General features: G+C 46.7%; 1 protein-coding gene across 9 annotated transcripts in view; it reads right to left on the minus strand.

Annotated features, from left to right (window-relative positions):
• The window catches only part of ccdc85cb (coiled-coil domain containing 85C, b), a 36,939-nt gene that overhangs the window by 7,043 nt on the left and 16,735 nt on the right, over nt 1-13,161 (minus strand). For 2 of the 9 annotated variants that reach the window (XM_076272738.1, XM_076272737.1), the window contains exons 2-4: nt 4,493-4,572; nt 2,917-2,955; nt 2,605-2,643 (exon numbers count right to left, since the gene is read on the minus strand). In XM_076272738.1, the coding sequence (XP_076128853.1) occupies nt 2,605-2,643; nt 2,917-2,955; nt 4,493-4,572 (158 nt within the window). Of the gene's footprint in view, nt 1-2,604; nt 2,644-2,916; nt 2,956-3,025; nt 3,339-4,492; nt 4,573-13,161 lie in introns of those variants that run through there. The other 7 variants (XM_076272742.1, XM_076272739.1, XM_076272741.1 and 4 more) reach the window with 4 other exon arrangements.

The raw sequence follows: 13,161 nt of genomic DNA on the forward strand, positions 1-13,161 counted from the left end.
ACCGTCAGCATCCTGTAGCTGCGTCAAGACACGTCCCATTTTCGCTCACTCGGCGGAGACAGAAATACATTGTTTCATAACCTGCGCTGAGGGCGACTGAACACATTGCTACAGATGGCAGGGTCACAGAGACAGCCTGACCATATCCATATAGGCCTTTATGGACACCTAAACAGCACATTTCTTAGGTCTCTAATGACATTTAGCCTCTTTTAGAAACGGAGATCAATCCATTTTGGGAGCATATTGAGTGGCACTGCCAACACAGGCCATGTAGATGGCCTAAGTTAGTTGTACTTAATGAGCTTATGAATGCTGGACATGCATAACCCGAGGACCTTCTTTAGACATTTTCTGTTGACATGTGCATTCTTTGCCTGCATTAATGGTCCTCAAAATGGCCGCAAGCGTCCAGTTTGGTCTGACGCGGCAGTCCATTTCTCTTCATTTTTGGCCTGGGCTCCAGACGTGTGCGCGCAGGCCTGAGCGGCTCGGCCTTATTCATCACAATGTTCCCGGAGGGTGACAGTGGCCTGCAGCCGTCGCACCTCATCTCCTGTCTGGAGCAGCGGACTGGGGCCAGAGGGCTCGTCCTTGCTACAGTGAGGCCACTCTTCTTGGGATGAAAACAAGGAGAAGAAAAAAACTTACCTGCCTAACCTCCTCCCAGGAGCAAATCAGGCCAGACTGTCAGGCCGCGAGGTAAGCACTTTTCCCCCTACATCAATTTGACTCCTCTGGAGGCACCGTTTTGTCATTTGGACAGACTGTGGACACTGACCAGAAACACCCCACAGCAGCTAGGCTGCCATTTCATCTTAAGCCTGTAATACGATTCTAACTTTCAATATTTCCTTTCATTTTCACTGGAAATTAAGAGGATTTAGTATAATTTTAATTTATCAATACCAAGATGCTTAGACTAAAAACTATTTTCTGGTACTAAACTGAGAAGCTTGCTCAAATGACACACTCTCACGGAAGAAACTACAGTGCAGCATCAATAGAGCATCCAAAGTCATTGGTCACCCCTACCATCCCTCTACCACAAACAAACAATACGCAGAGCCCACAGGTAATCTCTGCCCACCCTGCACACTACACCTTCCAGCTACTGCCCTCTGGGAGGCGTTACAGGACAATCACCTCCAGAACACCCCGCTTCAAAAACAGTCTCATTCCCATGGCAATAAACATTCTGAACTCTGAATGCTGAGGATTGTGCATTAATTATGACCCTTATGAATCATATCTTCATGTGTCTGTCTGTACATATGTATGTTATACTATATGTTTAATGTTTAATGTAATGTTGGAACCGGTACCAAAGAGCTGTACTGAAAACAAATTCCACCAGCCTGGCTGTGTGGTCATTAAATTAAATCAATCAATCAATCAGTCTTTACCTCTGACTGACCATAATGACAACATCAAACTTTGTCAAAGTAGATTTGAAGTTGACAATGTTGATAAAGGTCCCCTTGGTATAGACAGGGCAGCGGGTTTCAGACTATGTAAACAAGCCCACGCCATTTTTCTCACGCCCATTTCTCATTCTAAGCACAAGTGTCCAGTCTTTCTGACGGGCTCAGGTTCAGCTCTTACCTAACCAGTTTGGAGGGTCAACATTCCATTCCTTTGGTCATATTGTTTCCACAGAACAAAGGGGGAGGTTATTGTAGTTACACTTTTTTTGAATGAAACCCTCTGTTTAGTAAGGCTTTGTCTGTAGGTTGGGCAATACCTTTGTTGAAAGGAAGAAATGTCAGGTCCTTGTGCACTATTAAGTGAGATTACAATCTGACCCTTTGAAAACTTGCTGCACCAGTGCAGGCCTCCTTGTGGGATTACTAGTTATTATGACTACTGTGATGTGCCACTCAAATTCATGTGTAGCCTAAGTATTGCCATACGGAGTGGTCTCTAAAATCTGCAGTAAAACAGACGATAGTAGCCACATCATCAATTTATAAAGACTGAACTTTTTCTCCCCAAACGTCTGCATATGGACAAGACGGATGCCGAGACAACCGCAACAAGCAAGACACAGGTCATGAAAAATTCACAAGAATTCATTTTCTTCCTTACACACATCAATTTACAAGACCCATGCATTATGGAAGCCTCTCATCCACCTGCGTTGGGGCTGCTCAATTATTCAGCGCGTCCAGGCGCCCCTGCGAGAGAGGGGGACAAACATCTTGGCTCATGCATCCATGTCGTGCTGCGACAACCCCCCTTCGCAGTACATCGCATCTCTCTCATCTCTCTCACAATAACAACCCCCCCCACCCACCCACCCCCAAGGCCTGTTCGCTGAAGCCACTGCTCTGCCAATTGGGAGGGTGGTGGTACACACATGCACACACGTTCAGCGTAGCCTAGCATGCTGTTCCTGAAAAGCAGATGGGATGCTGGGCAATGCCCAAAACGCAGCCAGGAAGTGCGAAGAGTTTATTAGAAAGTCAAGCAGCCGAAACACGCAAGAGAGCATGAGCACCACCACCAGGGAGAGAAAGAGGGTGGCGATAGGAAAGAAGAGATTTCAAGCTGCCTCTAAACCAGCTTATCCCAGCAAAAACAGTTCGGGCTGAAAATGGTTACCTTTGTTTGTATCTTTGACAAGCTATATCGGCCTCCGGGCTGAAGGGACAAAACACACACACCGGAGATCAGGATATAGGGAAGACAACATGTGACACACATATAGCAGGCCACATGTACCATACATATGCTTGGTTGAGAAGGTAAGCATATAAAACATCGGATGAGCTTCGTCGGTTGGGAGTTTGGGTGTATGTCCACATTCAGAGAGAGAAAGAGGGTGGCGATAGGAAAGAAGAGATTTCAAGCTGCCTCTAAAACCAGCTTATCCCAGCAAAAATAGTTCGGGCTGAAAATGTTGGGTTTCGTTACCTTGGTTTGTATCTTTGACAAGCTATATCGGCCTCCGGGCTGAAGGGACAAAACACACACACCGGAGATCAGGATATAGGGAAGACAACATGTGACACACATATAGCAGGCCACATGTACCATACATATGCTTGGTTGAGTGGGCAAGCATATAAAACAGGAGTTGCTTCTGAGAGCCTATAGCATAGACATACGGACAAAGGCATCTAAGCAAAGCTCAGTGGAGCCAATCTAATACTCTCTGGATGCCGCTTCAGATGGATCGACTTCTCATCCGAGTCCGTCATATGAGGAGGAGTTTTATTTTTCTGTGAGGAGAGTTGTTTTTCCAAGATGCGTGGGTCCAGCATTGCAATAGAGAATAAGGCCCACGTGTTGTTCACCATGTGTGGCAACAAAGGAGTCACCACCACAGAAGTCGCCTATGGATATGAATATGGATATGAATATGACAGCACAGCAGCCGAATATTCTGGAGACAAAGACAAATCCCCAATTTGAGGCCTGCTCTTGGGAAAGGAATGTATATTCAATAGCTCGCTTGGCACAGAGGCGTGTTGGTCTGATGAAGACTATTCGCCCACGCGCCTCTGCGTTAAAAAGGCCCAACAGCCTTGATGAACACAATGGGGTTGTGTTTGGGGAGAATCATTGTGCTGATCCTACGAGGTGTCTTTCATAGCAATAGCCTCGCCAACGCTCCTCACACTGTCTCCGTCAGTCTCACCAACCACAATGGGCGATTAATACTTCATTTTACACAGGCTTTGCCCGTTCTCATCTGGCACCTAACACGTCTCTAGCTAACAATTGGCCTTTTCTCTTCTTCAGGCGCCTTAATAACTAAGAGTGTTTGAGTAAATGTAATACTGGGTGGCTTTTCACCCCTGAGCAAGGCTCTAATTATATCTCACTTTTAGGATCATGATCTGATAATAAAGGCTTCATTGCAGACTATGGTACAGCAGAAGAGGCTTAGGTAAATTACCAGTGGGCAATGAAACGATGGGTTAATTAAATTTTAAACCCGTTGAACTATATATTGTATCTATAGCTAAATGCTAAATGCTAAATCTGCATGCGCTCTGCCGTATCAGCCTTGAGAAAAAAGAAGCTCAGGGAATCTGAGTGGGGTTTGCCATGTTTCTGAGATTGTCATAGGGATCCCCTCCCACTCGATCTGGCAGGTAACCAGTGAACTCTCGCTGAACTGGGGGAAGATTTTGCCCGAAGGCTGTACATAACAACCCCCCGGCGGGTGGCGGGGGCGCTAGGCTAGTGGATGTGAAGTCGTGGTCAGCGGAACAAAAGGACGCCAACGTTGTCACTGTCTCGAGCAGTGCTGTGCCGCTTAGGGATCCCTCTGGGAGAGAAGCATGCCAGTGTATCAGGCTTTGATTTCTCCAGAATCAATTAAACATCAGTGGAATGCATACTCTGGGCCTACTATTAAAGGGGGCATGGTAAACATCAAACGGAATACCCTACTGAATGGCACCCTACTGTATTTTTTCCCTTTCTTCTTAAAAGTAAAACAGGAAGAACTTAAGATGAGCATTTTACAGGGCAACTGTACCTGAGAGAGGAGCTTGTTCTTGTCGTCCTCGAGAATGCGCACCTTGGTCTCCAGTTGTCGGATGTAATTTGAAGATGACTCTGTGGTGACACAAAGAAGAACAGGAAATCAGGACTTAGGTATCATTTCATACATAGTGCAGAACTCATTCATACAAATAATAATAATAAAAAAAAAACATGGACAGTGATTATAGTTGAACAGTATAGAGCAGTTATTACAGTGGTCCTAACCATTAAGTCATGACGGATACAACCCAGGTGTCATAAAAATATTCCTGTTCATGTTCCTGTTTTGAAGGTACCCTCACTCTTGCTTCCATGGATCATTAATTTTTTCCCCGTAGTGATTTGCTGCCTTTCTGTGCCTTCCGTCTAAAATTAGCCTTTGTTTGCAGAACCACAGATGACTCACTCCACACCATTACCCAGCATACAACACACCTGTCAACGTTCTCTACGCCTCTTAAATCCGCTACTTTTTTCCCTGACAGTTTTACTCGGGTTCATATCGAGGACACCAGGACTTTCTCACACTCTTATTTTTAACTGTGACATGAAAAAAAGACATCAAAAGGGAAAGCCCTTGGAAGCTGAGGCCTCCCCGTCACCTCATCAGAAATCCTTAGGCTAACCACCACGGGCCAAGACACACCCTATAGGAGAATATCCCTGGATTCAGAACATTCCTTTTGATGCTATGGAGAAGTTCCTCTTAATGGATGCAATCTCTTCTCGTCCGTGCTGAGATGGAGGTCAGAGGATTGGAGGGAAATTGGTGGTGGTGGGGGCACTGAAATAGGCCACTGAAAGAGGATTTAGAGGTCAGGGCAAGGGAGGTGACAGGGTACCCCCCTGGGCCTTTCATCGCATGCAGGTATGAGTCACTCTGATGTGCATCACTAAACGGTCCAAACATACATGCTCTATTTGTGGCCCCTTTCCAGATCAAAACACAGCCAACAGAATGTGACTAAAGCTGAACCACCCACTGCTACCACCAGGTGGTGCTGCCCTGTGGAGTAGGGACTGAAATGGTTGTTTTTACAGATTATAAGAGATGACTGAATTACTTGATGTTTTTATTGGAGGTGCTATAATGGCAACATTGGTTATACAGGTTCAGGTCTGAACAAACAACAGTCTGTCAACAGCAGAGGAAACTTTGTAGGTGGAGGTAGAGGGGGGAAAGAGAGAGAGAGGGAGAAAGAGAGGGAGGCAACGTTAGCGTGCTGATAATCCTCTTTGGCTCCCTTGTGACCCTCTAATCTAACTTCATCTGGTCGGCTGACCTGTGGCCAGTGGCTCAAGCCGATTAGGGACCAGGTTCTGCAGCCGGGTCAGGTCCAGCAGGACCCCACACCACCATAACCCACCCCCCAAAATAATAACAAAATATCAACACAGGCACGCCACACCATCAAACCAACCTCACATTCAGACACGCCTAGAATCAAACAAACCAACATTCTCAAGATGCTCCCAAAACAAGATTCTGGGGAAGGTCCCAAAACCCAAACAGACACAACGTTACTCCTAACTGAACACCCACCCCAGCCCCTCCCACCCACCTTTCGAACAAGGTGCCACTCTGGCAGAAATTAAAAAATATCCATAAACACACACACACACACACTGGCATATACACACCAAGCGTGTTGAGCAGTAGACAGAGCTTGAGGCTGTAGACTTGGGAGTCACAGGGGAAGGCCTCTTCACATTAATACTGCTGGAGTGGAAGCAAGAACCTGCGTGGTGTGGCTTGCGGCACGCTGCTAACAGTGACCCAGCTCTTCTCTTCTCAGTGCCTTACAGCGGCAAACAGCCAAGTTTAGGATTGCACGCGGCGCCACGCAGCACATTCAAAACAATCACCAAAGAAGCTCGAAGGTCTGTCGAGTACGGAGCTTAACAATGATCCATTAAATGTTCACCAAGCGAGATGCGGGGATAACAGTTAAAGAACGAGAGTCAGTCTGGCTGATTACATGGGTAATGTTGGGACTTATTTCATTAAAGTGGCATGAAGCTAACCTGTAGCTAACCTTAGCTTGCTCTCATTGTGAAGGCCTGCTGTGAAATGAACTTTGTCACCTTGAAGTGAGATGGATGTAATGTTTACATGTGTGTGCTGGACGTCTAACCCCCCCACCCCACAATGAGTGAGTTTTCATTGGGCTCGTGCGAGGCTTCACATGGGCTGCCGCAAGCCGTGGTTGGTTGTGGTTTGGTGTCAGAGGGAGAGGGGGTGGAGGCGCTGGGTGGGAGTGGGGTGGGGGTTGGGCTGGGGGTTGTGGGAGTGCAACTGAGGCAGTGCACGAGTCCACGAGTCTGTCCCTCTCTCGGTTTGTCGCTTTCAATCCCGTCAGCGGCGCCGTGACCCACTTCCAGGGGCGGCTGGGGCTTCCTCCACAGTCACCACCACAACCACCACATCCACCACCACCACCAGGGTCACCAGCACTGCCGACTGCCACAGCCTTGAGAAGGGGCCAGATGGGCTCAGAGGAACTAAGCTCAGAGTCAGGCAAGCCCCCCCAGCAACCCCCCCCCCCCCCCCACCTCCTCCCCACATACACTATGGCACAAGAGGTATGCCCTCACGGGTGGGGGTTGGTGGAGTAAAATCAAACTACAACTGGTCATACTTCTGCCACTAGGCGTAGTTTCTCCTCTGTGTCTGTGTGTCTTTTAAAATGGGATTATCCAGACTTTTTCTGCCTGCCAGGCCCTTTCTCTAGGGTTTTGTCTGCCTGTTATTTGAACTGTCTGGGAGTTTTGCAATACTGTATGCGTTCAGCTCAGCTTTACTGAGGGCTGTGAAGAAATATGATGCTATGTATATGCATATGGTGTGCATGTGAGGGTGTGTGTGTGTGTGTGTGTGTGTGTGTGTTTGAGTAATCCTGTAGGCTGTACAAGTGGGTGGAGTGTGTGTGTGTGTTTGTGTGTGTGTGTGTGTGTACTTGCCTCTCTGTATGTGTGAGTCAAGACGGGGGCTGCGTCAATTACTGCAAGATGTGGAAGAAAGCGAAGAAACTACAGTCTCCGCATAATTAAATTCCATCCACTCTGACCTCATTCTTTTAAAAAAAATATCATCCATCAGACAAGGAGCACTTCATTACAGGGGGAAAGAAGAAAGCAAAGAAGAGCGAACGAGAACATTCCGGTGGACAAACATGTTGAAAATGTAAACTCAAGGTCAGACCAAAGTGAGGCAGATAACGTGCAAACAAAAAATCTAGAATATCAGTTCCTTGTTGATAAGAATGGGAATAATACCGTCTTAGACTGACTGTAACTGCCAACACAAACCCAGAGAGAGGGAAAGGACTGTTCTGACTTTAAGTTCATAAGTAAGCGGATGAGTGTGTATGTTTGTGTGTCATTTGTGGGAAAGAGTGTGTGTGTGTGTGTGTGTGTGTATGTGAGAGACAGACAAAAGGAGAGAAGAGGGAGGCCTCCAAAGACAACAGGGGTGGCTGTTGTTTTGCATGTTGGCACAGGGCAGGCTAGAACTCAGCGGTGCATCTGACAGCAGCACAGGACGGGATTTTTCAGTGGCATCTGAAATGCCCTCAAGTGTACGGGGAACGGTCAATGGGACCAGCCATAGCCAAAACTTCCTGGGAAATGGGCAAACCGGGCATTAACGAAACATTAGTGAGACGGACTTGGCACGGGGGCTAAATAACAGCGGGCTCTGGCATCATCAACGTGCCATCAAAGGCACGACTGGCATTCTTGGGGGCATCAAGCTAACACGATGTGACTGGGCTGGCACTGTGGGAAAGGCCAGGATGTGAATGCGCTCAGTCAAGAGGGTGAGGGCCTCTCCTTTTAATGCAGGGGTGCACCCGTGCACACACATATAATAATATAATATAATAATAAGCTTTATTTGTATAGCACCTTTCATACACAGAATGCAGCTCAAAGTGCTTTACATTTGAAGCATGTAACACAATAATAGTCAGTCAGTCATTATCAATCACTTTCACTTTAATAAATTTAAAGTGAAACTTGTAAGCATTAACACACACACACACAGGTAAGTGCCTCTCCTTTCAGCACAGTGGCATAAAGGCATACAGACAGACAAACGCACACACACACACAGAGTTGATGTGCCTGTATCGACTGTCTGTCTGAAGCTGCAATAGGCACGCAGGTAAATTAAAGGTGATACTTCCACAATCAATGTGGGTGTGATTGCCCTGGACGTCAGCAGTAGCCCTGGACGCCTGCCACTTCTATTGATCAGGAGGCACGCGGAGGAGTGAGCGCCTGCCACTTCTATTGATCAGGAGGCACGCGGAGGAGTGAGCACCGGCCACTTCTATTGATCAGGAGGCACGCGGAGGAGTGAGCCAGGCCCCTCCACTTTCCTGTCGCCACCTTTTCAACATGCTGCTCATTAGTCACAAAGGAACTGGTGAAAGTCTGATACACTCAGTGTCAGTCTGTGTGTGTCTGTGTGTGTGTGTGTGTGTGTGTGTGCGGGTGATTGCCTGGTAGAACTCACTCTTACACAACCCACTCACACACTTCCTTCACTCATTCAGGCTTTTAATCATTGACTTGCTTTACAAATGCGAGGGCCACCAAATTGGACCTTGGACTTGGGGATCGTGGCCAGGTTTACACATACATAACAGAGCTCAGGTCAAAACTTAACTAACCTCCTCGACCTCGCTGGTCTAAGGCTGTTTCTATTGACCCTGTAGTGTCAGTGAAAGGAGAGTGGTCCATCTAACTTGAACAGGTGTATCAGGACTTAGTCTCTGGGGGAGGGGGGGGGGGGGTGGTATGTGCAAAGCTCTTAAAGCTCCCATTCACTGGGAGTATAAGGGCCATGCTGCAATCTCTTCTTTTCCTCTCCAAAACAAACACTACAAGAGTTTTTGTGCTTTTGAGAGGACAGCAATAAGGAAAACCAAAAACAACTTCACAAACAAAAAAGCTTGAAAAAGAAACGTTATCTTTCAGGAATGAATCCTCCTCAGAGGAGGAATTCTCCCACATCGCTGTGAATCTATTTTCTTACTTCCAAAAAGAGTAAAGACACTTTTTTGAAGGCAACATTGAAATGCACATGGGACTCTTCAACCGTTGTGACGAACAAAGGGAAATAACTCCGATTAAACAAGTTAAACACACCAGCTCTCTGAGCACTTGCCCACTCCAAGTGCAAATACACACACAACAGTTTCCCCTGTGCGTCACTGACTCACTGTACGTGAGTAGGTGGTACCTACGTGCCAAGACGTGTCACCTTGGCATCATCCCTCTCTCAGCACGGATGTGCCACTGAAGTCAACTAGCGGTGAGCGTGCCACCACCCCACCCCCACCCTCAGTCTCTTTAAAGAGCCACCGCCACACCTTGATACCAGGGATAATCTAGACTCACTGTCTAGTGGCAGGCTCTCAAGTATGTGGACAGGAATTTTTGAATAGAGCTCAGACTCAGTAAACATTTCTAGGCTAATCTCTGTAGGCATCTATAACAGGAGCTAAACAGTCTTTGTTGGCATTGGCATTGTGCGAGTTCTTGGCATATGACTCGCAGTCTAACTCAAGTGATCAGTCTCAACATCTAGACACAAACTAGTGGATTTGATCTGTACCTTCCCTATGCAAGTCCAACTCTTGCTGCAACAGAAACCACTCCCTAACCAAACCTGATATTTGGGGCGAGCCACTCACTGAGCAACACCCTGAGGTGCCGATCCTTTTCCCCTTGAACATGTCATCAAGCCATTCAGAGAGCAAGAGGGATGGGTTGGTTGACAATGGTCGGGCGTGCTGTGACTGGGGCCTCATCATGGGCACAGTCGCCTCTGTGCCAGGGCAAAACACATTCAGACGTCTAAGCCATGCAATGCAATGCAAGCCTCTCGGGGCAATTTCATTTGAATAAATCAGCACACTAGGAGCAAGGGAGTCTGTCTCTCAATTGGCTGAGTGTTGTGCTTATATAACCCTGAACCTAAATGTGTTTATCTGGAAGCAGTAAACGCTAAATATGTATGGCATTCTGAGGACATGTACAACTTTGGCTTCCATTAAAAACCCACAAAGCTCAAGCTCTGGAGAGTGAACGCAAAAAAATGCAGCTCGAAAGAGGGGATGTAAGAGCTCTTCTGCTCTCTGTGAAAAGAAAGTAACCTCAAAATAAACTCGCAACTCGCCACGCTTTCAGTTCGGTCTGGCGAACCAATCTAAAGTATGTTTGACACAACAGCTTTGTGGAGGAGACGTTGCTTCATCCTCCATGATGTGGATAGAGGCAACATCTCCATGGTGAATTCAAAATGGCTGCGTTCTGGTCCAGAGTAGTTTTGGCATAGGGCCATTTTCAATCAAGTCAATTCTTGAGAGGGTGCCACAGAACCACCACAAAAAAAAAAACTAGGTGAACATTACCAGTCTATCCAATCTTAATAACCTGAAAACAAACACCAAGCTGAGAGAGCACTGTTGTAAAGGGCTGGGCTAGAGATTGTCTAACAATACTAGCCCGGTTCCACTCCCTGAATGGTCAACTGATGCACTGATAGGGCAGAAGAGTGCGTGAGATGTTTGCTGGTGGGGAGCGCTCTCCCTGGCCCAGAGTATTCCACATGATGAAAGGTAGCGAGTGGAGGGAGGGAGTTCAGGGAGTTGCTTCCCTCCCACCTGCTTGTTTGAAGTCAAGAGAAAGGAGGGACCTGCTGAGAGCTACACCTAATCTATTTCAGAACAGACATGAGATCTCCTTGTAGGAGCAGACGGCACGCTGATTTCAAGCCTTCTAAAGTGGTGACACTCTTTTTCTCCATTCATTTCTCTGGCTCTGGCAGACGCCTACACCGCAAGTACCGACAACAGAGAAGATGTCTCACCGAGAGAAAAAGCCTCCGTCAACTCTCAAGTTGCTGTCTTGCAGAAAACATTGCAAAGACGTACAAAATATATAAATAAACAAGCAAGTGTGCAGCGCAATGTAACCAAAACAACTCGCCAAAATAGGCGCTGCACATCAAGCCATCTGACTGCCACTTACAGAGGCTGACAGCCTCAGTCCTTAGGGGGCGTTTCTCATTCATACAAATTTAGCATGCTGAGTCACATCTAGCTGCCCCATGCTGTTTAACAGCTCAACTAACAGCACAGGTTTTTTCGGAGCGAGAGAGTTGCAGTTTTGACATTAGTGCAAGGGTTGCTGTTTTCCATGTAAAACCGAAAACTGTTTGGAAGCCCTACGATGACTGGGTGTCGACCCATGTTAGCTGTGACTTTATCACTGGAGTGGCTGGAGCTATTGACTCTTTTCCTAGTGAGTTTAATAGGTTGGCTGAGTGTTGGATGGATTTGTAGGTCATGTAGCTAGAGGCTATACACACACACACACGCGCACACACACACACACACAATCCCACACAAACAAACAGAGGCCGCTCTTCTTATCGAGCTAAAGCTGGGCTGAAACTGTGTCTCTCAATGCACTTGCAACACAAAGAGCCCTGACACAAATGCAAGACTAATGTCCTTTAATCTCGTGTAGAGTGTAACAAATGCTCAACACACACATGGCACAGTAGCCTACCGCCACTGTTATGCGGTACAGAATGTCCTTCCACGTCCTACTCCGCGACACGTGACTCAGTAAGTCAGACCATCCCTTTGCACTGTCATTTCACAAATGGTCTACGAATGCGGCATTTATAAAGTGGACACCTTCAACTTCCGCGTCGGAAGGCCATTAAACATATTAGCGGGCCTTGGACAGAGGAGATCGGTGGACAAATTCCATTAGTGACAGAGATGAGAGCTTTATGGCCAGATGGTTAACCTTGGCCATATCAATCTGACATAGACCCACTCCATGCTACCCAAGGGCCCCATAAAACTTAATGAAGCCCTATCAATCCCCCTACTCATTACAGAATGCCTAATTCACACCCCCAAACTCTCATCCATTGGAGAGCACGGAGAGCGATCCCACCTTTCAGCAGCCAAGACGGATGACTCTGGATCACACGGAGCAGGCAAACATTCTGTGATGCATGTTCTGGCCCATCACTGCAGCCCAGGCATTCCAGGAGTTGGACATTATTATGCATTGTGTATCAAGAGTGTGAAGAAACAAAGTGAAGGAAAACTGCCTGGCGCCTAACTATCTGGATCGAATACATGCAGATTCCCCATTTCATCCTAATGTCTGAAAATGAGTGTATCAAACTACTGGAAAGTGGAATCGACATGAAATATTGGTTGGAATGCTGCATGACCATTTTGTGTCCAAGAGGCCATTTAACCAAAATAATTTCAAACAAAGATGATTAATAGCATACGTTCTACCCAGTAATGACTTTCATCTGAACTCTTACCACAACAAATCTGTTCACAGACAAAACATTTAGGCCATGGTATTTGACCAATAGGTTGATAGTAACTGGCTTGCAATAAGCTTAAGCCATTTTATCTGCCTCTGTTTTTTAATACAACCCATCCAAGCCGTAATCATCTTACAGCTGAAATCTGTAGATTACCTAAAGGGGGGCATATGTTCTTTTTCCAAATTCAGCAGTCAATCTCTCTCTCCTTTATACAATGTGTGTGTGTGTGTGTGTGAGTGTGATGACGCTAACTAGACTGTTAACAGAGATGTCGGCAACTACTG

Source organism: Alosa pseudoharengus, unplaced genomic scaffold (assembly GCF_046254945.1).
Source record: "Alosa pseudoharengus isolate Yale_2024_CS ecotype anadromous, Long Island Sound unplaced genomic scaffold, YU_APseudo_1.1 YU_APseudo_1.1_scf_7, whole genome shotgun sequence".
NCBI classification, from domain to species: domain Eukaryota; kingdom Metazoa; phylum Chordata; class Actinopteri; order Clupeiformes; family Clupeidae; genus Alosa; species Alosa pseudoharengus.